Raw genomic sequence first — 25,963 nt, forward strand, 5'->3', positions numbered from 1 at the left:
TCAATTCGGAAAATTTCAAGAGCTTTTCAAGTTTCTTCATTGCAGTCGTGATACATTCAACCGCTATGATGAAACTGGCTCTCATGAGGACCGCCACAGGAAAGGAAGACCCAGAGTTACCTCTGCTGCAGAGAATAAGTTAATTCGAGTTACCAGCCTCAGAAATTGCACCCCAAATGAATGCTTCACACATCTCAACATCAACTGTTCAGAGGAGACTGCGTGAATCAGGCCTTTATGGTCAAATTGCTGCAAAAAAAAACACTTCTAAATGACACTAATAAGAAGAAGAGACTTGCTTGGGCCAAGAAACACGAGCAATGGACATTAGACTGGTGGAAATCTGCCCTTTGGTCTGATGAGTCCAACTGTTCGATTTTTGTTCCAACCACCATGTCTTTGTGAGACGAAGAGTAGGTGAACGGATGATCTCCGCATTTGTTATTCCCACCGTGAAACATGGAGGAGGAGGTGTGGTGGTGTAGGGGTGCTTTGCTGGTGACACTGTCAGTGATTTATTTAGAATTCAAAGCACTCTTAACTAGCATGGCTACCACAGCATTCTGCAGCGATATGCCATCCCATCTGGTTTGCGCTTAGTGAAACTATAATTTGTTTTTCAACAGGACAATGACCCAACACACCTCCAGGCTGTGTAAGGGCTATTTGACCAAAAAGGAGAGTGATGTAGTGCTGCATTAGATGACCTGGCCTCCACAATCACCCGACCTCAACCCAATTTAGTTGGTTTGGGAAGAGTCGGACCGCAGAGTGAAGGAAAAGCAGCAAACAAGTGCTCAGCATATGTGGGAACTCCTTCAAGACTGTTGGAAAACCATTCCAGGTGAAGCTGGTTGAGAGATTGCCAAGAGTGGGAAAAGCTGGCGAACTATTACAATTTTAGCAACCAGGAAATGACGGAGCGATTTCTGCATTGTCCATCTTTAAATTACATGTTCTCATGAATTTGATGATATTTTGACGGCACTTCAAAAACCGTGTGGGACATGATCCAGGAAGTAGGCGGGACTTTCATGCCATATTGATGTACACTATGTAGTGTATGTATTCGGACAGTGATGCAACATTTTTAAATTTGGCTCTATACTTCATCATTTCAGATTTGAGATTAATTGTTCATATGAGGTGACAGTACAGAATGTCACCTTTTATTTGAGGGTATTTCCATATCTGATTTAAATATTTGGACAAAATTTTACTTATAGTGTACTGAAGTAGTCAAAAGTTGAGTATTTGCTCCCATATTTCTAGCATGCAACGAGTACGTCAAGCTTGTGACTCTATAAACTTCTTAGATGCAGTCGTAGTTGGGTTTTGCCCAATAGGAACTGAATGGTGAATGAGGATTAGGGCGATCTTCCATCTAAGTGAGTAGATGAGATGTTTGTGAACAGTTCTATATCAATCCTGATAATGCCACGATTTAAGAAAAATCATGAATGAATTGTGAATAATGATGAGTGGGAAAGTTATAGAAGCTACAGCAAAGCATGCTAACCTCTCAACATTACCAATAACACGGGAGGTTAGCATGTCTTGGGGGCAAGACCTTTGACCCTCTGTAACTTTCTCACTCATCGTCTTTAATGATTCATGACTATCCATAATCATTTTAGCATCCACGTTCATGTAGAAGTGTTTAGAACCATCTAATGTATCCAACAAGTTTGTAGAGTCACAAGCTTGATGTAGTCATTGTGTGCTAGGAATATGGGACCAAATACTTACATTTTTGACTATTTTAATACACATGTAAGTGAAATTTGTCCAAATACTCATGACGTCTTCAAATGGGGGGACTAGATCTACAAAGTGCTTTCATTTCTAAATGGTAAATCAGATATGTATAAATAATACCCTCAAGTGAAAGATGACATTATGTACTGTCACCTCATGTGGAACATTTGATCTCAAATCCAAAATGCTGGACTATAGAGACAATGTAGAAAGTTAGCATCACTGTCCATATAAATACGTAGGAGAGAGTAGTCAGCATTAATCCACTTCAGAAGAAGGGTGAAGGATCAGGACGTTGCCTCAATGTGTCACAACACTGTTGTGACACGGCCAGTCTGTGTGCACACATTTACTACACCGCAGAGTTAGTGAGTGGGCCATATGGGTGGAATTGGGGGTTTGTTATTATTCAATTCCTTGTTGTTGTTTTTGTTGTTGCTGTCGATCAGGAAGTTCCATCGCTCCAGTGTGTAGCCCACTCTTTCTTGTGGAGGATCCCTGCCTTCTGCTGGCTCTCATGGAACTGGGGCAGGTCCTGATGGGGAATCTTCACCGCATGGTACTGAGGCACTTTGTCTTCATACTGGACCCGACGGAAGAAACCACACTGTGGGAGAGAGAGAAGGGGGAGGGAAGGAGAGAGCGTATGAAAAATGTACTTTGTCGATGCCGCTGAGTAACCTGAAGGAGATTTTTTGCTTTTGATTGTGCAGGTGCCACACAAACCAAAATGTTCAGGTGACTTGTGAAACGTCAGTGAAACAGGTGACGCACAAACAAAGAAAACACACCAGTGCCTCGCAAAACATTACAATTGCGCTGCCACACGTTGTCATTTCACCTACAGCCACCACACTCTTGCAGCGCCCCCCATTTTGTCAGAAACACAAAAGAACAACAGAGAACACATGTTCATTCTAACATTGTTGTCAAGTGTGGAACCAGATGGAATGATAATGTTCATGAATAGAACCAGAATTATTAGGAACATGACTTCCTTGTGCCAGAATTAACTTGTTTCACGTACAGAATTTAAGGTCAAAGATCACACGGCAGGCAGAGCCACAGCACGCAGCACAACAGGTCTCTGTCCGTTAGGCACAGATCTAGGATCAGCTTACCCATCCCACAAAACCCCTAACCTTAACCATTAGAGGAGGCAACGCAAATGTAACGCTCGTCGTAATCCTCCTTGTCTGAGGAGGAGCAAGGATCGGACCAAAGCGCAGCATGGTTTGAATACATACTTTAATATTTAAACGAAGACGAAAAACACTTGACAAAATACAAAACAATAAACGACGTGAACAAACGAACGAAAACAGTACCGTGTGGCGAACAAACACAGACACGGCAACAATCACCCACAAACAAACATTGAGAACAGTCAACCTTAATATGGTTCCCAATCAGAGACAATGACAAACACCTGCCTCTGATTGAGAACCATATTAGGCCAAACAATAAACCCAACATAGAAACACATAACATAGAATGCCCACCCAGCTCACGTCCTGACCAACTAAACAAGACTGAACAAAGGAAATAAGGTCAGGAACGTGACAGCAAAACTGAACCTGGATCAGTGTCTAAGGGGAGCTGCAGGGCGTGAGAGACCAGGGCATGCCAGTACGAGGCAGGCCAGGGTGCGTGGTTTTACCGCTTGGGGGAGAGGGGAGGGGAAAGCAGGAACCTATTGGTCTGATGCCTGCTTCTCCACCTCAGAGAGCTGAATGTGCATGTGGGCGTGGTAGTATTCTGTCTCGTACTGGGGGTGGCGCTCTGTACGCTTGAAGAACCCACACTGAGGAGAGGGTGGAAGAGGAGGAGGAGGAGAGGGGGGAGAGGGGGGAGGAGAAGGAGTTGCAACAGAGATGGGAGGGAGGTGAAAAAGAAGTACAGAGTAAAAGAGATGGGGAGAGGAGAGATGGACTAGAGATGGGGAGAGGAGAGATGGACTAGAGATGGGGAGAGGAGAGATGGACTAGAGATGGGGAGAGGAGAGATGGACTAGAGATGGGGAGAGGAGAGATGGACTAGAGATGGGGAGAGGAGAGATGGACTAGAGATGGGGAGAGGATAGATGGACTGGAGACGGGGAGAGGAGAGATGGACTGGAGACGGGGAGAGGAGAGATGGACTAGAGACGGGGAGAGGAGAGATGGACTAGAGATGGGGAGAGGAGATATTGACTAGAGATGGGGAGAGGAGATATTGACTAGAGATGGGGAGAGGAGAGATGGACTAGAGATGGGGAGAGGATAGATGGACTAGAGATGCCGGAGAGGAGATATTGACTAGAGACGGGGAGGAGAAATGGACTAGAGATGGGGAGAGGAGAGATGGACTAGAGATGGGGAGAGGAGAGATGGCGTAGAGACATGGAGAGGAGATATTGACTAGAGATGGGGAGAGGAGAGATGAACTAGAGATGGGGAGAGGAGAGATGGACTAGAGACGGGGAGAGGAGAGATGGACTAGAGACATTGAGGAGAGATGGACTAGAGATGGGGAGAGGAGAGATGGACTAGAGACATGGAGGAGAGATGGACTAGAGACATGGAGAGGAGATATTGACTAGAGATGGGGAGAGGAGAGATGGACTAGAGACATGGAGAGGAGATATTGACTAGAGATGGGGAGAGGAGAGATGAACTAGAGATGGGGAGAGGAGAGATGGACTAGAGATGGGGAGAGGAGAGATGAACTAGAGATGGGGAGAGGAGATATTGACTAGAAATGGGGAGAGGAGATATTGACTAGAGATGGGGAGAGGAGATATTGACTAGAGATGGGGAGAGGAGAGATGAACTAGAGATGGGGAGAGGAGATATTGACTAGAGATGGGGAGAGGAGAGATGGACTAGAGATGGGGAGAGGAGAGATGGACTAGAGACATTGAGGAGAGATGGACTAGAGACATGGAGAGGAGAGATGGACTAGAGATGGGGAGAGGAGAGATGGACTAGAGACATGGAGAGGAGAGATGGACTAGAGACATGGAGAGGAGAGATGGACTAGAGATGGGGAGAGGAGAGATGGACTAGAGACATGGAGAGGAGAGATGGACTAGAGACGTGGAGAGATGGACTAGAGACGTGGAGGATAGATGGACTAGAGACGTGGAGAGGAGAGATGGACTAGAGACGTGGAGAGGAGAGATGGGGAGAGGAGAGATGGACTAGAGACGGGGAGAGGAGAGATGGACTAGAGACGTGGAGAGGAGAGATGGACTAGAGACGTGGAGAGGAGAGATGGGGAGAGGAGAGATGGACTAGAGACGGGGAGAGGAGAGATGGACTGGAGACGTGGAGAGGAGAGATGACTAGAGACGGGGAGAGGAGAGATGGACTAGAGATGGGGAGAGGAGAGATGGACTAGAGACGTGGAGAGGAGAGATGGACTAGAGACGTGGAGAGGAGAGATGGACTAGAGATGGGGAGAGGAGAAATGGACTAGAGATGTGGAGAGGAGAGATGGACTAGAGATGTGGAGAGGAGAGATGGACTAGAGACGGGATAAATAACTGACTTATCTCAGAAAGGCGAGGAGAGATGGACTAGAGACGAGATAAATAACTGACTTATCTCAGAGAGGTGAGGAGAGATGGACTAGAGACGAGATAAATAAATGACTTATCTCAGAAAGGTGAGGAGAGATGGACTAGAGACGAGATAAATAACTGACTTATCTCAGAGAGGTGAGGAGAGATGGACTGGAGACGAGATAAATAACTGACTTATCTCAGAAAGGTGAGGAGAGATGGACTAGAGACGAGATAAATAACTGACTTATCTCAGAGAGGTGAGGAGAGATGGACTGGAGACGAGATAAATAACTGACTTATCTCAGAGAGGTGAGGAGAGATGGACTGGAGACGAGATAAATAACTGACTTATCTCAGAGAGGTGAGGAGAATAGATCCAAGATCTGAAGATCACAGCTGGATACAAAATACATTATGATTGAATGATAAGAGTATAGGGATGGATGGTCTTCTTCCACAGTATGCAGACCAATAGGGCCAGCAGCAGTATACCAGCCAGGATAACAGGGATATGTAGCAACGCACAATAACTAATATACAGAAGATATAGTCATATACAGGACGATGGCCTGGATAACATAGATATGTAGTCACCTACAGTAACTAATATACAGAAGGTATAGTCATATACAGGACGATGGCCTGGATAACATAGATATGTAGTCACCTACAGTAACTAATATACAGAAGGTATAGTCATATACAGGACGATGGCCTGGATAACATAGATATGTAGTCACCTACAGTAACTAATATACAGTATGATGTGTGTGGACCTTCCAGAGTATGCAGGGTCAGCACCAGTTTACCAGCCATGTATTTATTTATTTTACCCTTATTTTACCAGGTAAGTTGAGTGAGAACCAGGGGTTGGAACCAAAATCATTTTCGAATCATTCCGTTCCGATGTTCCGACTAGAAGATAAAGTTCTAAACCGGTTCGAACCCCAAAGAAGTAGCAGTTCATATACCTGTGAAATCAACATCATTTTACATTTACCTCATTCATTTAGCTCATTAATCAATTAGCGCTGATAGAGCAGGTTGCTCTGGAATGGGTAATGTAGTTGTTTTCATGTTTGATTGGTCAGATAAGTGCAGGCACCAGATGCGGCTGAAATTTCACGAGAGGGGAGAGAGCGAGAGAGAGGGGTGGACATGGAGGGGCTTGAAGTGTTGAACATCATGACTGGAATGTGTTTAGGCTATTACTAGTATTATAACTTCACCGAATTATAGAATTTTATACTGGACATTAGGAATATTTTTGGGAATAAAAAATACCGTTATTAACCGGTTTTAAAGATGTGAAAATAACGGTTCTGTTCCAGAGCAGGAGAGATAACTTCTGTTCCCTGTTCGGTTTCCATTCCTCTGAAAATTTTATTTTTCGGTTTCTGGTTCTGTTCCCTGAAATACTTCCAACCCCTGCTGAGAACTCATTCTGATTTACAGCAACGACCTGGGGAATAGTTTCAAGGGAGAGGAGGAGGGAATAAATGAGCCAATTGGAAGATGGGGATGATTAGGTGTCCATGATGGTATAAGGGCCAGATTGGGCATTTAGCCAGAACACCAGGGTTAACACCCCTACTCTTACAATAAGTGTCATGGGTTCTTTAGTGATCACAGAGAGTCATGACACTCGTTTAACGTCCCATCTGAAAGACGGCACCCTACACAGGGCAATGTCCCCAATCATTGCCCTGGGGCATCCAGGATAATATAAGTACAGTAACTACAGTAGGTATAGTCAAATATGATGTGTGTTGGTACATTTCAGAGTGGGCAGACCAGCAGAACCAGCACCAGGATACCAACCAGTAAAATATACAGTTGTGTAAAGTACTTAAGTAAAAATACTTTATTAAAGTACTACTTAAGTCATTTTTTGGGGGTATCTGTACTTTACTTTACTATTTATATTTTTGACAACTTTTACTTCCCACCATTCCTAAAGAAAATAATGTACTTTTTACTTCATACATTTTCCTTGACACCCAAAATGACATTTTGAATGCTTAGCAGGACAGGAAAATGGTCCAATTCACACACTTATCAAGAGAACATCCCTGGTCATCCCTACTGCCTCTGATCTGGCAGAATCACTAAACACAAATGCTTCGTTTGTAAATGATGTCTGAGTGGTAGAGTGTACCTCTGGCTGTCAAAAAATAACAATAATAAGGAAATTGTGTTGTCTTCTTTGCTTAATATCAGGAATTTTATATATAGTATTTACTTTTACTTTGTACGTTTACTCAAGTATGACAATGTAGTACTTTTTTCCACCACTGTACTTAAGTACATTTAAATCCAGATACTTTTAGACATTTACTCAAGTAGTATTTTACTGGGTGACTTTCACTTTTACTTGAGTCATTTTCTATGAATGTATCTTTACTTTTACTCAAGTATGATAATTGGATACTTTTTCCACCACTGATTATATAGATATGTAAGACACAGTAATAGAGGTGTTTATTCTGTGTTATACTAGGTGTTGGTACCTTCCAGAGGATGCAGACCATCAGGGACAGCACCAGGATACCAGCCAGGATGGCTATGAGAATCCACCACCAGGGGATCCAGTACTGGGCAGTCAGACCAACCTCTGGGTAAATCATCACTGGGACCTACAGGGAAAACACAGTCATATATGAGTGTTTTATTGTGAAGTGTCTTGTCTTTACTGTGTACGTATCACTAGTAGTTAAAGCCCAGCGTCTTGGTCAGGAAAAGCCTGGCCCTAGTTATTCATGTGAATAGTTAAGTGTGTGTGTGTGTGTGTGCGTGTGCGTGTGTGCGTGTGCGTGTGCGTGTGTGTGTTACCTGTGCAGCAGCATCCCTCAGCACCAGGTGTTTGATGCTGGACTTGACTGTGATGTTGGCTCTAACCAGCAGCTCCAGAGCACTGACTGATGGGAACTCCTGACGGAGAGAAGAGAGAAGAGAAGAGAGAAGAGAAGAGAGAAGAAAGAGAAGTGCGAGACAAGGGAAGAGTAAATTCATCAGCGACCCCCTCATAACTCGATGGAGATAAATATTATCTTATTTGTATTTTTTTAAATGCATATAAGGAGGTTCACACAGACTGGCAGTGCATGGCCAGATAAACCAAGTCTCGGGTCCTGCGAAGGAACATTTTAAAGCCCACCTCTTGGCATCAGAGAGAATATTTTCTGTAATTCTACACATTTTGTCAGGGGTCAGAGGGAAGACTTTACCGTTTTAAAGCTTAAAGCTAGAGTCAATAACAAAGCGGCCACCCCGCCTCTGTTTTTGGTAAAGAGCTTAAGGATGGGCCTGGAGAAATGTAACTACTCCCAAATTCACAGCCAGCGCTATGGATGCAAGGACTGACCATCCATGATATAGTATAGATTTACCATGTGTTGAGGCTATACAGTGTTTGTTTACATTCACATTGTTTACAAACATTGGGGTAAAACAAGTTTATATTTTGGGTTTTGATGGAGTGTGACAGTTAAACTAAGCTCATGAGTTATTTATAAGTTATATTCTTCAAGAATCAATGGGTATATCATGGTATTCCATACCAAACCTTGATGTAGCAACTAAGGGTTCTAGATTTAAATTACAATGCATTTATACAGTACATTTATACAGTGCATGTATGTAAAAAGTGGAATACGACTAGGCAAGAACACAAGATACAATAATTAGGCCCATGTTGCCCAGGTTTAAGAACATAAAATGTACATGAATAATATTGTATTACACCTTGTACTCACTGGATCCCCACTTTGAGACACTGTGCTTTAGTCAACTACTATGAATCCTGCTCATTGTTTCCTTACTAATATATGACCAAGAAGTTGGACAATGACGGCTAAATGTTGATTGATACATAGTCATAAGTACAATGCAAAGTGTTCACCCCCGTTCTGGTGCAGCCCTCGTGTTGCCTTTGTAGTTACAGTCTGTGATCGCTCTCAATCCTTCATAATGCCCGTTCACAATAACTGTTTAATCAATACAAATGCTACTATTATCATACACTTGCATTAAGTTCAGGAAATGTGACAAGCAGAGACAGTACACTAAAGGTTGACTGGAACTGTGTCTGAATGTAATGGGCCAGCCCATAAAGAGAAACAAAATATGTTGAGATGTTGAGGGGATTCCGGTATGGGAGTTGAGGTGTCTCTGGTATGGGAGTGTTGAGATGTTGAGGGGATTCCGGTATGGGAGTGTTGAGATGTTGAGGGGATTCCGGTATGGGAGTGTTGAGATGTTGAGGTGTCTCCGGTATGGGAGTGTTGAGATGTTGAGGTGTCTCCGGTATGGGAGTGTTGAGATGTTGAGGTGTCTCCGGTATGGGAGCGTTGAGATGTTGAGGTGTCTCCGGTATGGGAGTGTTGAGATGTTGAGGTGTCTCCGGTATGGGAGCGTTGAGATGTTGAGGGGATTCCGGTATGGGAGCGTTGAGATGTTGAGGTGTCTCCGGTATGGGAGCGTTGAGATGTTGAGGTGTCTCCGGTATGGGAGTGTTGAGATGTTGAGATGTTGAGGTGTCTCCGGTAAGGGAGCGTTGAGATGTTGAGGTGTCTCCGGTATGGGAGAGTTGGGATGTTGAGGTGTCTCCGGTATGGGAGTGTTGAGATGTTGAGGTGTCTCCGGTATGGGAGTGTTGAGATGTTGAGGTGTCTCCGGTATGGGAGCGTTGAGATGTTGAGGTGTCTCCGGTATGGGAGCGTTGAGATGTTGAGGTGTCTCCGGTATGGGAGTTGAGATGTTGAGGGGTCTCTGGTATGTGAGTTGAGATGTTGAGGTGTCTCCGGTATGGGAGCGTTGAGATGTTGAGGTGTCTCCGGTATGGGAGTGTTGAGATGTTGAGGTGTCTCCGGTATGGGAGTTGAGATGTTGAGGGGTGTTGAGTGGGTGGTCTGAGCACGGAAAGCTGATTGGCTGACAGCCGTGGTACATCAGACCATCAGACCATATACCACGGGTATGACAAAACATGTCTTTTCTTTTAATAACCAGATGATTCAGCTAGCAAAGTACAGTCTTTATTAACACAATGTGATAGGTGATGTGGTGTTTTACCTCCAGGAAGGTGCTGTTCCACAAGCGTCCCTGGATCTTGAGGACAGCCGAGCCAGAGAAGCTGTGGAGAGGACACTGGAACAGGACACAACGTGCTGAACCCAGCAGACAGTCCTACAGACGAGGGGGGGGGGGACAGGTGATGAGAATAGCAGGGTCAGTCAGTATTCAATCTCTGATTCAGAGGGGGTTGGGTTAAATGAGGAAGACTCACCTCTCTGATTCAGAGGGGGTTGGGTTAAATGAGGAAGACTCACCTCTCTGATTCAGAGGGGGTTGGGTTAAATGAGGAAGACTCACCTCTCTGATTCAGAGGGGGTTGGGTTAAATGAGGAAGACTCACCTCTCTGATTCAGAGGGGGTTGGGTTAAATGAGGAAGACTCACCTCTCTGATTCAGAGGGGGTTGGGTTAAATGAGGAAGACTCACCTCTCTGATTCAGAGGGGGTTGGGTTAAATGAGGAAGACTCACCTCTCTGATTCAGAGGGGGTTGGGTTAAATGAGGAAGACTCACCTCTCTGATTCAGAGGGGGTTGGGTTAAATGAGGAAGACACATTTCAGTTGAATGCATTCAGTTGCACAACTCACTAGGTTTCCCTTCCCAGCAGTAAGGATGCTGTGCATTGCCCTCAGGGCTGTGGGGTTTGGAGATTATTTCTACAGTGCAGGTTCAACTGAATCTGACGTTCGGTTTACAATCCCCCTCCTTCTACCTCTGTTTCTCTCTCTCTCTCCCCCTATCCCCTCCTTCTACCTCTGTTTCTCTCTCTCTCTCCCACCTATCTCTCTCCCCCTATCCCTCTCCTTCTACCTCTGTTTATCTCTCTCTCCCCCTATCCCCCTCCTTCTACCTCTGTTTCTCTCTCTCTCCCCCTATCCCCCTCCTTCTACCTCTGTTTCTCTCTCTCTCTCTCTCCCCCTATCCCCCTCCTCCTACCTCTGTTTCTCTCTCTCTCTCCCCCTATCCCCCTCCTTCTACCTCTGTTTCTCTCTCTCTCTCCCCCTATCCCTCTCCTTCTACCTCTGTTTCTCTCTCCCCCCCCATCCCCCTCCTTCTACCTCTGTTTCTCTCTCTCTCTCCCCCTATCCCCCTCCGTCTACCTCTGTTTTTCTCTCTCCCCCTATCCCCCTCCGTCTACCTCTGTTTCTCTCTCTCCCCCATCCCCCTCCGTCTACCTCTGTTTCTCTCTCTCTCCCCCTATCCCCCTCCTTCTACCTCTGTTTCTCTCTCTCTCCCCCTATCCCTCTCCTTCTACCTCTGTTTCTCTCTCTCTCTCCCCCTATCCCCCTCCTTCTACCTCTGTTTCTCTCTCTCTCCCCCCATCCCCCTCCTTCTACCTCTGTTTCTCTCTCTCTCTCCCCCTATCCCCCTCCGTCTACCTCTGTTTCTCTCTCTCTCTCCCCCTATCCCCCTCCGTCTACCTCTGTTTCTCTCTCTCTCTCCCCCTATCCCCCTCATTCTACCTCTGTTTCTCTCTCTCCTTCTCCCATTCCCCCTACCCCTATCTCCCCCATATCCCCCTCTCCCTATCCCCCTCTCTCTCCCCCCTCCCCCCTCCCCCTATCCCCCTCTCCCTATCCCACTCTCACTCTCCCCTCTTACCCACTCTCCCTCCCCTCCCTCTCTCCCCTCCCTCCCTCCCTCCCCCTCTCCCCCTCCTTCTACCTCTCTCTCTCCCTCCCCTCCCTCCCTCCCCCTCTCCCCCTATCCCCCTCCTACCTCTCTCTCTCCCCTCCCTCCCTCCCTCCCTCCCCTCTCCCCCCATCCCCCTCCTACCTCTCTCTCTCTCTCCTCTCTCCCCCCTATCCCCCACCTTCTACCCCTCTCTCTCTCCCCACTCTCCTTCTCTCTCTCCCCCCTCTCCCTCTCTCACTCTCTCACCAGTTTGAGTGACTTCCGTCTCTCGGAGGCAGCCACAGCGGGCGTGGTCCTACCCAGACTGCCCTTGGTCATCACATGCCCCTCCTCTTCCGGGTGGGATCGCCCCTTCCTCCTGAACTGTTCACGGGGACAGGAAACAGAAGACGGCATATTTGTTTACAATAACTTATTTATTATAATCCACAGAGTTGTGTAAATTTAAGACTTGGATCATTTCTTCCGGTGCACTTGTTTGTAGACTGAGGTGAATATAAAATATATATTTTTTCTATTTTGCTTGTTTTGGATGTTTCCAAGGAAATGCAACAAGCAGGTTGATGTTTATTGTCACGAGTCTTGTCCTGAGGGCAGAACTGAGAGATTTCCCCTTAAATAGGCCAGCTGCAAAGAAACCATTTGCTATATTTAGACTCTAGCTTGAAATGTACTGATTCAAGTTACCACACTAGAAATCATGAATTACATTACATGTATCAGGAATGCATGTGTTGGGGTCAATGAAGGGTAGATGGGACTAGAAATATGGAAAATTCCTGAGAGTAGAAACTTCAAATTCTGTTTCATATTTCTGAAGAGGGAGGTGAAAGGCAACTGTTAGTCTCTGATAAGGAAGGCCGTCTGCGGAACTAGGGAGGAGTGAGAAATGCGTCTCCAGGTCAAATCAACAGATGACGTGAGCAGAAACGTCTGGGAAAGGGGCCAGACAGGCCCACCATAACATCTCTCCTACTGCAGTACTCTCTCACACATACACTCCCACACCCACAAAGGTTTTAGTAACAGACAGGGCTGTGACTACACCAGTGAGAGGAAACAATTCAATTCCTGCCTAGCAACAGAGATGTATTGGCTGTCTAGATGTTTACGGCGTTGACCACGCCTATTAGAAGGTTATAAATATATATGCTTGTGTAATCATGCCCTGTCTCTGCAGCTGTAGGACCCAGTGGGTGAATAAACTTGGTTTGAGTTTTTACTCAGTTGTTTGCACTATATTGTAAAAAAATTAATGAAAACAAAAATATGGTTTTTGGTTTTCATTTAAGTTTAGGGTTAGCAGTGTGTTTAAGGTTAGGTTTAAAATATGATATTATGACATTGTGGCTGTGCCATGTAGTGAGCAAGAGTCATGACGAGTCATGACGAAAAACGCTACCCTGCAGGAAATAAAATAAAATAAAAGTTACAGATTGCACCTTTTTAAAAATGACTCAATCATGGGGTGTGTGGAATACATTTGCTTCAATTAAACAATTAAAATATCAACAGGCTAACAAAATGGCTACAGTGCATATAGAACAGATCTACCGCTTCTTAGACTAGCTTTCAATGAGAATGAAAGATCTATAACTCACAAATCTATGTGAATTTGGTCAGGTAACCCAAAAAGTGACATATTGCAGCTTTAATTTAAAAAAAAATCAACCCTCCTGTTGTGTTCGTTTCATGTTAATTAATTCTGTGTTCCAGGTCCAAAATGACCGCCCCTTTATACAGTTCGGAAGTTTACATTCACCTTAGCCAAATAACATTTAAACTCAGTTTTTCACAATTACTGACATTTAATCCTAGTAAAAATGCCCTGTCTTAGGTCAGTTAGGATCACCACTTTATTTTAAGAATGTGAAATGTCAGAGTAATAGTAGAGAGAATGATTTATTTAAGCTTTTATTTCTTTCATCACATTCCCAGTGGGTCAGACGTTTACATACACTCAATTAGTATTTGGTAGCATACTTTGGAAGTCTGCTTTGGGTCATTGTCCATTTGGAAGACACATTTCCGACCAAGCTTTAACTTCCTGACTGATGTCTTGAGATGTTGCTTCAATATATCCACATAATTTCCCTCCCTCATGATGCCATCTATTTTGTTTAGTGCACCAGTCCCTCCTGCAGCAAAGCACCCCCACAACATGATGCTGCCACCCCCGTGCTTCACGGTTGGGATGGTGTTCTTCGGCTTGCAAGCCTCCCCCTTTTCCTCCCAACATAACGATGGTCATTATGGCCAAACAGTTCTATTTTTGTTTCATCAGACCAGAGGACATTTCTCCAACAAGTACGATCTTTGTCCCCATGTGCAGTTGCAAACTGTAGTCTGGCGTTTTTATGGGTGTTTTGGAGCAGTGGCTTCTTACTTGCTGAGCGGTATAGGACTCGTTTTTACTTTGGATACAGATACTTTTGTACCCGTTTCCTCCAGCATCTTCACAAGGTCCTTTGCTGTTGTTCTGGGATTGATTTGCACTTTTTGCACCAAAGTACGTTTATCTCTAGGAGAAAGAACGTGTCTCCTTCCTGAGCGGTATGACGGCTGCGTGGTCCCATGGTGTTTATACTTGCGTACTATTGTTTGTCCAGATGAATGTGGTACCTTCAGGCATTTGGAAATTGCTCCCAAGGATGAACCAGACTTGTGGTCTACACATTTTTCTCTGAGGTCTTGGCTGATTTCTTTTGATTTTCCCATGATGTCAAGCAAAGACGCACTGAGTTTGAAGGTAGGCCTTGAAATACATCCACAGGTACACCTCTAATTAACTCAAATTATGTCAATTAGCCTATCAGAAGATTCTAAAGCCATGACATCATTTTCTAAAATTTTCCAAGCTGTTTAAAGGCACAGTCAACTTAGTGTATGTAAACTTCTGACCCACTGGAATTGTGATACAGTGAATTATAAGTGAAATAATATGTCTGTAAACAATTGTTGGAAAAATTACTTGTGTCATGCACAAAGTAGATGTCCTAACCGACTTGCCAAAACTATAGTTTGTTAACAAGACATTTGTGGAGTGGTTGAAAAACGAGTTTTAATGACTCTAACCTCAGTGTATGTAAACTTCTGACTTCGACTGTAGCTGATTATAAATCCATAATAATACATATATTTTCACCTAATGTTGTGTTAGATCTTTTTATCAACTTAATTATACGTTTTGAACTATTATTTGCTACTTATGGCCTCGTAAAAATGTGCTTCTTCTATAGAAATAGGTCCTGCCTCTCACCTAACAGTAGAAAGCAGATCCTTCAGTTGACGTTCCTATCGGTCATAGAATATGGTGACATCATCTATATGAATGCAGCAGCCACTTAAATACACATACAGAATTCATGTCTCAATTGTTCCCAGACTTAAAAAATCCTTCTTTAACATGTCTCCTCCACTTCATCTACACGGATTGAAGTGGATTTAAAAGGTGACATCAATAAGGGATCATAGCTTTCACCTGGATTCACCTGGTTCTTATTTCTATGTTTTTGTTTCACTTTATTTTCTAGTATAATATTTTTACTATTGATATTGACTAATGCATTGTTGGCAAAGAGAAAGAAAGGTATTTCCCTGTACTAGTACACGTACTGTAGCCTGTGGCTGGTCTTCAGAAGGAGAGCTGTGGGAAAACTTCCGTGGGTTGAGGGAGGTGTGGGGTCTACAGTGTGTTTCTGGATGGCCCTGGAAGTGAAAAGCGGTGGGGTACAGGAGCCACTTCCCATTGGACAGCTCATGAGGCCACATTATGTTGAGGAAGGCAGAGCCTAGAGTCTGCAGGGACGGCCCAGTGTTGGTCACCTAATCAAAACATGGAGGATTGATTTATTAGTTGAATGAAACACAGTCAATATAAAATGTTTTATGATTGAAACAAATTATTATTTGAAATATGCTTACAATTGAGCCTTTGCTAATCCTCGCCGCCTTGGTAACTGTTTTGCAACCTCAGACAACATTTTCCCGGGAAGTGTCACGGATCCCTCGGAACTTTCATTACGCCACACCTGTCCCCTATTCCCACGGATTAGTACTTGTATAAGTGTGCCCGTTGGTTTCCATTGGACTGTTGATTATTGTTACAATGTCAGTTGGTGCGTGCGAGTATCTGTGCTTTGTGTTTTGGCTTTCATGCCCTTGTGGATTGCGCAGATGATTACGGGTCTCGTCCTGTGTGTTAATCATTGTGCGCGTGTGTTATTTATTCGAGGGACTCCTCGCTCTTTTGTTTGGGTTTCTGCCCTGTGTTTTGTATAGTGTTTGTTTGGTCTTCGTCCCCGTGCCTTTACACGGCACGCTGTAATTTGGATAAATTAAATCCCATTATTACGCATTCCTGCGCCTGTCTCCCGACCCTTTATACCGACGTGACAGGAAGCCCAATTTCCCATTCAACCACTGGCAAAATACCCTCAAAATTATCTCAAACTGCGTTTTGAAACTACCCCTTTACTAATCAGGAAACTATTGGGTATGTTGTGGTGAACTGTCATTACAATCGCTTCACGGGAAGCTGATAAAATTATGTTTGTAATGTATAATTAACTGTCACCAAGAAAACAAGTATTAAGTGGCATTAAATGGCTAGCTATCTAGCTAGCGTTTGTAACATTTGGTGTTCAATGAGACTGAGAGAAAGCTAACCAGCTTAGCTAGCAAGCATTGTAAGAAAAGTATAATTTCGGATTTGAGAAGTACTCCATCTACAGGCTCTGTATTTCAGGAATTACAGTAGCAAGTACTCCTGGTGCATTGTTAAATAATTTAGCCATTTAAACAATACAATACATACTCTCTGTTTTTGCCATAGCCCTCACTGGCTTTCCTGTGATTTATTTGTGAGCTTGTTCAAGGTGTCGGACTTATCCAATAGTGTGAGATGTGGCCCGCAATTCGGGGGGGTCCTGCATATGGGCATTCCTCCATTCACTTCTCAAAAGGCACCGAATTGGTGGAACGATCCATGTGATATTTTCCTGTTGGCTAGTTTTATTTGTCAAATAAAAGTAAATAATCAATCAATATCACCGTAAACTCAAAGTCCAGAGCGCTGCCCACATCGTCCAGAGTCTCCATAGCACTCTCCCCCTTCACAACTCCACTGAAGAACAGCTGGTGTGGCCGGGCCACCCTTAATCAGAACAGAAACAGGGTTAGGGTTATTTAACCATTATTTTACCAGGTAAATTGACTGAGAACACATTCTCATTTACATCAACAACCTGGGGAATAGTTACAGGGGAGAGGAGGGGGGGGGGGATGAATGAGCCAATTGTAAGCTGGGGATGATTAGGTGACCGTATGAGGGACAGCTTGGGAATTTAGCCAGGACACCGGGGTTAACACCGCTACTCTTACGGCAAATGCCATGGGATCTTTAATGACCACACAGAGAGTCAGGACACCCGTTTAAGGTCCCATCCAAAAGACAACACCCTACACAAGGATTTTCTTCTTTTTTTTTTTTAGACCTGAAGAAAGAGTGCCACCTACTGGCCCTCCAACACCACTTCCAGCAGCATCTGGTCTCCCATCTAGGGACTGACCAGGACCAACCCTGCTTAGCTTCAGAAGCAAGTCAGCAGTGGGATACAGGGTGGTATGCTGCTGGCTATGCTAGCTGATTAGTGGGTTAGGGTTAGTGGGTTACTGGACAGACGGTTAGTGGGTTACTGGACAGAGGGTTAGGGTTTGGTATTTGGTATTTTATTAGGATCCCCATTAGCTGTTGCAAAAGCAGCAGCTACTCTTCCTGGGGTCCACACAAAACATGAAACATAATGACATAATACAGAACATCATTAGACAAGAACAGCTCAAGGATAGAACTACATACATTTTTTAAAAGGCACACGTAGCCTACATATCAATTCATACACACAAACTATCTAGGTCAAATAGGGGAGAGGCGTTGTACTGTGAGGTGTTTCTTTATCTGTTTATTAAAACCAGGTTTGCTGTTCATTTGAGCAATATGAGATGGAAGGAAGTTCCATGCAATAATGGCTCTATAATACTGTACGCTTTCTTGAATTTGTTCTGGATTTTGGGTCTGTGAAAAGACCCCTGGTGGCATGTCTGGTGGGGTAAGTGTGTGTGTCAGAGCTGTGTGTAAGTTGACTATGCAAACAATTTGGGATTTAACACATGAATGTTTCTTATAAAAAGAAGAAGTGATGCAGTCAGTCTCTCCTCAACTCTTAGCCAAGAGAGACTGGCATGCATAGTATTTATATCAGCCCTCTAATTACAATTAAGAGCAAAACGTGCCGCTCTGTTCTTCTGCCTAAGTTTTCCCACTTTGCCAAAGAAATAATCATTAAAATAATTGGCAACATCAAATGGTTTTTGTGATGAATAAGCCATCCGATTCGATGAAAGATGGAGTTCAATTTGTCTTTCTGCCCAAAATTTCATTTAAAGTTCTCCAAAGTTTTTGCCATAATTCTTTATATCATTGATCTGGGCTTCATAATAAAGGTTCTTCTTCTTTTTGGCCAGTTTAGTGACATCATTTCTCAGTTTGCAGTAAGCAAGCCAGTCAGATGTGCAGCCAGACGTATTAGCCACTCCTTTTGCCCATCTCTTTCAACCATACAGTTTTTCAATTCCTCATCAATCCATGGAGCCTTAACAGTTCTAACAGTCAGTCTCTTAACAGGTGCATGTTTATCAATCATTGAAAGAAGCAATTTCATAAATTCATCAAGTGCAGCGTCTGGATGCTCCTCATTAATCACATCAGACCAACAAATATTTTTAACATCATCCACATAAGAGTCACAGCAAAATCTTTTGTATGATCTCTTATACACTATTTTAGGCCCAGCTGTTGGAACTTAGGCTTTCCTGGATATAGCCACTATATTGTGATCACTGCATCCAATGGGTACGGATACAGCTTTAGAACAAAGTTCTACAGTGTTAGTAAAATGTGATTGATACATGTGGATGATCTTGTTCCTGTAGTGTTTGTAAACACCCTGGTAGGTTGATTAATAACAGATCCCCAAGAAAGTAGACCTCTCTGTTAACATCACATACACTATCCAGCATTTCACACATATTATTTAGATACTGACTGTTAGCACTTGGTGGCCTAAAGCAAAACCCCAAAAGAAAATGCTTTAGATGTGCCAAGTACAAAATAGCCTCCAACACTCCACTCAGGAAATTGGATGCAGTCTATCACAGTGCCATCCGTTTTGTCACCAAAGCCCCATATACCACCCACCACTGAGACCTGTATGCTCTCGTTGGTTGGCCCTCGCTACATACTCGTCGCCAAACCCACTGGCTCCAGGTCATCTATAAGTCTTTGCTAGGTAAAGCTCTGCCTTATCTCAGCTCACTGGTCACTATAGCAGCACACACCCGTAGCACGCGCTCCAGCAGGTATATTTCACTGGTCACCCCCAAAGCCAATTCTTCCTTTGGCCACCTTTTCTTCCAGTTCTCTGCTGCCAATGACTGGAACGAACTGCAAAAATCACTGAAGCTGGAGACTCATATCTCCCTCACTAACTTTAAGCACCAGCTGTCAGAGCAGCTCACAGATCACTGCACCTGTACATAGCCCATCTGTAAATAGCCTATCCAACTACCTCATCCCCATATTATTTTATTTTTTGCTCCTTTGCACCCCAGTATATCTGCTTGCACATTCATCTTCTGCACAGCTATCACTCCAGTGTTTAATTGCTAAATTGTAATTACTTCGCCACTACGGCCTATTTATTGCCTTACCTCCCTAATCTTACCTCATTTGCACACACTGTATATAGACTTTTCTATTGTGTTATTGACTGTACGTTTGTTTATTGCATGTGCAACTCTGTGTTGTTTGTGTCGCACTGCTTTGCTTTATCTTGGCCAGGTGGACAGAGGGTTAATGGACAGAGGGTTAATGGACAGAGGGTTAATGGACAGAGGGTTAATGGGTTAACCCATTACATGGACAGAGGGTGGACAGAGGGTTAGTGGACAGAGGGTTAGTGGACAGAGGGTTAATGGATAGAGGGTTAATGGATAGAGGGTTAATGGATAGAGGGTTAGTGGACAGAGGGTTAATGGACAGAGGGTTAATGGACAGAGGGTTAATAGACAGAGGGTTAGTGGACAGAGGGTTAGTGGACAGAGGGTTAATGGGTTAGTGGACAGAGGGTTAATGGGTTAGTGGACAGAGGGTTAATGGGTTAGTGGACAGAGGGTTAATGGACAGAGGGTTAATGGACAGAGGGTTAGTGGACAGAGGGTTAGTGGACAGAGGGTTAGTGGACAGAGGGTTAGTGGACAGAGGGTTAATGGACAGAGGGTTAATGGACAGAGGGTTAATGGACAGAGGGTTAATAGACAGAGGGTTAATGGACAGAGGGTTAATGGACAGAGGGTTAATGGACAGAGGGTTAATGGACAGAGGGTTAGTGGACAGAGGGTTAATGGATAGAGGGTTAATGGGTTAATGGACAGAGGGTTAGTGGACAGAGGGTTAATGGGTTAATGGACAGAGGGTTAATGGACAGAGGGTTAATGGGTTAATGGACAGAGGGTTAGTGGACAGAGGGTTAATGGGTTAATGGACAGAGGGTTAATGGACAGAGGGTTAATGGACAGAGGGTTAATGGATAGAGGGTTAATGGGTTAATGGACAGAGGGTTAGTGGACAGAGGGTTAATGGGTTAATGGACAGAGGGTTAATGGACAGGGGGTTAATGGGTTAATGGACAGAGGGTTAATGGACAGAGGGTTAATGGGTTAATGGACAGAGGGTTAATGGACAGAGGGTTAATGGACAGAGGGTTAATGGACAGAGGGTTAATGGACAGAGGGTTAATGGATAGAGGGTTAATGGGTTAATGGACAGAGGGTTAGTGGACAGAGGGTTAATGGGTTAATGGACAGAGGGTTAATGGACAGAGGGTTAATGGGTTAATGGACAGAGGGTTAATGGACAGAGGGTTAATGGACAGAGGGTTAATAGACAGGGGGTTAATGGTTAGTGGACAGAGGGTTAATGGACAGGGGGTTAATGGACAGAGGGTTAATGGACAGAGGGTTAATGGACAGAGGGTTAATGGACAGAGGGTTAATGGACAGAGGGTTAATGGACAGAGGGTTAATGGACAGGGGGTTAATGGACAGAGGGTTAATGGACAGAGGGTTAGTGGACAGAGGGTTAGTGGACAGAGGGTTAATGGACAGAGGGTTAATGGACAGGGGGTTAATGGACAGAGGGTTAATGGAAAGAGGGTTAATGGACAGAGGGTTAATGGACAGAGGGTTAATGGACAGAGGGTTAATGGACAGAGGGTTAATGGACAGAGGGTTAATGGACAGAAGGTTAGTGGACAGAGGGTTAATGGGTTAATGGACAGAGGGTTAATGGACAGAGGGTTAATGGACAGAGGGTTAATGGGTTAGTGGACAGAGGGTTAATGGACAGAGGGTTAATGGACAGAGGGTTAATGGACAGAGGGTTAATGGACAGGGGGTTAATGGACAGAGGGTTAATGGACAGAGGGTTAGTGGACAGAGGGTTAATGGACAGAGGGTTAATGGACAGAGGGTTAATGGGTTAATGGACAGAGGGTTAATGGACAGAGGGTTAATGGACAGAGGGTTAGTGGACAGAGGGTTAATGGGTTAACCCATTAACCCTCTGTCCATTAACCCTCTGTCCATTAACCCTCTGTCCATTAACCCTCTGTCCATTAACCCTCTGTCCACTAACCCTCTGTCCATTAACCCTCTGTCCACTAACTCTCTGTCCATTAACCCTCTGTCCACTAACCCTCTGTCCATTAACCCTCTGTCCACTAACCCTCTGTCCATTAACCCTCTGTCCATTAACCCTCTGTCCATTAACCCTCTGTCCATTAACCTTCTGTCCATTAACCCTCTGTCCATTAACCCTCTGTCCATTAACCCATTAACCCCCTGTCCATTAACCCCCTGTCCATTAACCCATTAACCCTCTGTCCACTAACCCTCTGTCCATTAACCCATTAACCCTCTATCCATTAACCCTCTGTCCATTAACCCTCTGTCCATTAACCCTCTGTCCATTAACCCTCTGTCCATTAACCCTCTGTCCATTAACCCTCTGTCCATTAACCCATTAACCCTCTATCCATTAACCCCCTGTCCATTAACCCTCTGTCCACTAACCCTCTGTCCATTAACCCTCTGTCCATTAACCCTCTGTCCACTAACCCTCTGTCCATTAACCCTCTGTCCATTAACCCTCTGTCCATTAACCCTCTGTCCACTAACCCTCTGTCCATTAACCCTCTGTCCATTAACCCTCTGTCCACTAACCCTCTGTCCATTAACCCTCTGTCCATTAACCCTCTGTCCATTAACCCATTAACCCTCTGTCCATTAACCCTCTGTCCATTAACCCTCTGTCCATTAACCCTCTGTCCATTAACCCTCTGTCCATTAACCCCTGTCCATTAACCCTCTGTCCATTAACCCATTAACCCCCTGTCCATTAACCCTCTGTCCATTAACCCATTAACCCCCTGTCCACTAACCCTCTGTCCATTAACCCATTAACCCTCTATCCATTAACCCTCTGTCCATTAACCCTCTGTCCATTAACCCTCTGTCCATTAACCCTCTGTCCATTAACACATTAACCCTCTATCCATTAACCCTCTGTCCATTAACCCTCTGTCCATTAACCCTCTGTCCATTAACCCTCTGTCCACTAACCTTCTGTCCATTAACCCTCTGTCCATTAACCCTCTGTCCATTAACCCCCTGTCCATTAACCCTCTGTCCACTAACCCTCTGTCCATTAACCCTCTGTCCACTAACCCTCTGTCCATTAACCCTCTGTCTATTAACCCTCTGTCCATTAACCCTCTGTCCATTAACCCTCTGTCCATTAACCCTCTGTCCACTAACCCTCTGTCCACTAACCCTCTGTCCACTAACCCTCTGTCCATTAACCCTCTGTCCATTAACCCTCTGTCCACTAACCCTCTGTCCACTAACCCTCTGTCCACTAACCCTCTGTCCACTAACCCTCTGTCCATTAACCCTCTGTCTATTAACCCTCTGTCCATTAACCCTCTGTCCATTAACCCTCTGTCCATTAACCCTCTGTCCATTAACCCTCTGTCCATTAACCTTCTGTCCATTAACCCTCTGTCCATTAACCCTCTGTCCATTAACCCCCTGTCCATTAACCCTCTGTCCATTAACCCTCTGTCCATTAACCCTCTGTCCATTAACCCTCTGTCCACTAACCCTCTGTCCATTAACCCTCTGTCCACTAACCCTCTGTCCACTAACCCTCTGTCCATTAACCCTCTGTCCACTAACCCTCTGTCCATTAACCCATTAACCCTCTGTCCACTAACCCTCTGTCCATTAACCCTCTGTCCATTAACCCTCTGTCCATTAACCCTCTGTCCATTAACCCATTAACCCTCTGTCCATTAACCCATTAACCCTCTGTCCACTAACCTTCTGTCCATTAACCCTCTGTCCATTAACCCTCTGTCCATTAACCCATTAACCCTCTATCCATTAACCCTCTGTCCATTAACCCTCTGTCCATTAACCCTCTGTCCATTAACCCTCTGTCCACTAACCTTCTGTCCATTAACCCTCTGTCCATTAACCCTCTGTCCACTAACCTTCTGTCCATTAACCCTCTGTCCACTAACCCTCTGTCCATTAACCCTCTGTCCACTAACCCTCTGTCCATTAACCCTCTGTCCATTAACCCTCTGTCCACTAACCTTCTGTCCATTAACGCTCTGTCCATTAACCCTCTGTCCACTAACCTTCTGTCCATTAACCCTCTGTCTATTAACCCTCTGTCCATTAACCCTCTGTCCATTAACCCTCTGTCCATTAACCCCTCTGTCCATTAACCATTAACCCTCTGTCCACTAACCCTCTGTCCATTACCCTCTGTCCATTAAACCCTCTGTCCATTAACCCTCTGTCCACTAACCTTCTGTCCATTAAACCCTCTGTCCATTAACCCTCTGTCCACTAACCTTCTGTCCATTAACCCTCTGTCCACTAACCCTCTGTCCATTAACCCTCTGTCCACTAACCCTCTGTCCATTAACCCTCTGTCCACTAACCCTCTGTCCATTAACCCTCTGTCCACTAACCTTGTGTCCATTAACCCATTAACCCTCTGTCCATTAACCCCCTGTCCATTAACCTTCTGTCCATTAACCCTCTGTCCATTAACCCTCTGTCCATTAACCCATTAACCCTCTGTCCATTAACCCCCTGTCCATTAACCTTCTGTCCATTAACCCTCTGTCCATTAACCCTCTGTCCACTAACCCTCTGTCCATTAACCCTCTGTCCATTAACCCTCTGTCCATTAACCCTCTGTCCATTAACCCTCTGTCCATTAACCCTCTGTCCACTAACCCTCTGTCCATTAACCCTCTGTCCACTAACCTTCTGTCCATTAACCCTCTGTCCATTAACCCTCTGTCCACTAACCTTCTGTCCATTAACCCTCTGTCCATTAACCCTCTGTCCATTAACCCTCTGTCCATTAACCCTCTGTCCATTAACCCTCTGTCCATTAACCCATTAACCCTCTGTCCATTAACCCATTAACCCTCTGTCCATTAACCCCTCTGTCCATTAACCCTCTGTCCATTAACCCTCTGTCCATTAACCCATTAACATTCAGATCAAGCTTTCAGTTGATTCTAGGACTATGTAGCTTTTTTTTTTTAAATGTATTTTTACCACATAGTCTAACCTAACATAAGTGTTTACAACCGTGAGGCTTGACACTTTTGACAGCTGCACAACACAACTGTGTCAACTGTGTCTGATGTCTTTCCTCAGGGGCCACATTCCCCAACCCGTTGGGGCCCATTTCGCTTAAAAAAAAACAGAACAAAGCCTCATTTCCCTTTTATAGCTTTAAACATAGAAGATTGGACTTCTGAGTAAAAATAAAGAGCGGATCAGACTGCCGAGTGAAAGGACAACTGTGTGGTAAATCCTTCACTAAAGGCCCGATAAAACGCCTTCCTGGAGTTGTAATGCTGACGACTTCTGTGGTATTTAGGCCTTTCCTTTTCACTGGTTCACAATTCAAACTGTATCATTCCACACACCTGTCTCCCTGGAGCTGCTCAGTACTTGTCTGTTTGTCTACGAGATGCTTTAGTCTGTCTTTGTGTCTGTTTGAAAATGTTACTAGCTGTCACATCACTGATTTTTCTGTCGTTGTTTCCAAGGATTTGATGGCTAGTAATGTCTCTGTGTTTTGTTTTTGAGCGTCTCCCTGCATGTTGACCTTGGACTAACGCAGGTCACAGCCAATCCTCTCCTCTCTTCTCCATCTCACACCACCGCATGTTGGACTGGAACATAGCTGTAGCTGTTTAGTGTTTTTGCCTGTTTAAACATTTTGTATTATTTGATTTGTATCTGATATTTTTTCACACAGGTTGTTGAAACAAAGTTACATTTTCACACCACATGCATGTTCAATTCCCTCCTCTTTCTCTATTTCACTATACCTGATTTGTATGCAGACACACCTCTCACATTCCTGAGGGAGTAAATCCCATTGAAGCAGATGCAAGATGAACGCTAGACTGCTCTGTTTACGTGCTTCCTGAGCAGCAACATCGGCTTCATTATAGTAACACAAGAGATCTGCAAAGACGTTACCTCGTGTTTCTCATCCTACCACACACATGGGCCTAGTCTTTATAACAACACATGGGCCTAGTCTTTATCTCTGTATGTAGGAGAAGACAAACACAGACAGACACACTCTCTCTGACAGGGAGGAGGGCAGCTCGTCCCTCCCTTTACTAACAAAAACTTATCGCTCATGAAATGGGGACGTTAAGGCAATAGCAAAGAGGATGAAAAACAAAGGAGACCTTGTGTCTCTCGAGGCTTCTATTAGTA

At 44.4% G+C, this 25,963-nt stretch overlaps 1 protein-coding gene across 1 annotated transcript in view; it reads right to left on the reverse strand.

Annotated features, from left to right (window-relative positions):
- Positions 1 to 1,794: 1,794 nt before the first annotated feature.
- itga7 (integrin, alpha 7) overlaps positions 1,795 to 25,963 on the reverse strand; it is an 81,232-nt gene continuing 57,063 nt past the window's right edge. Inside the window, exons 6-12 of the mRNA XM_038963655.1 lie at positions 17,069 to 17,171; positions 15,632 to 15,841; positions 12,263 to 12,379; positions 10,379 to 10,492; positions 8,138 to 8,236; positions 7,816 to 7,941; positions 1,795 to 2,365 (exon numbers count right to left, since the gene is read on the reverse strand). Coding sequence (XP_038819583.1) covers positions 2,204 to 2,365; positions 7,816 to 7,941; positions 8,138 to 8,236; positions 10,379 to 10,492; positions 12,263 to 12,379; positions 15,632 to 15,841; positions 17,069 to 17,171 — 931 coding nt within the window. The 3' untranslated portion in view covers positions 1,795 to 2,203. The remainder of the gene's footprint in view (positions 2,366 to 7,815; positions 7,942 to 8,137; positions 8,237 to 10,378; positions 10,493 to 12,262; positions 12,380 to 15,631; positions 15,842 to 17,068; positions 17,172 to 25,963) is intronic.

The sequence above is a fragment of the Salvelinus namaycush genome, chromosome 2 (assembly GCF_016432855.1).
Source record: "Salvelinus namaycush isolate Seneca chromosome 2, SaNama_1.0, whole genome shotgun sequence".
In the NCBI taxonomy this organism is placed as follows: domain Eukaryota; kingdom Metazoa; phylum Chordata; class Actinopteri; order Salmoniformes; family Salmonidae; genus Salvelinus; species Salvelinus namaycush.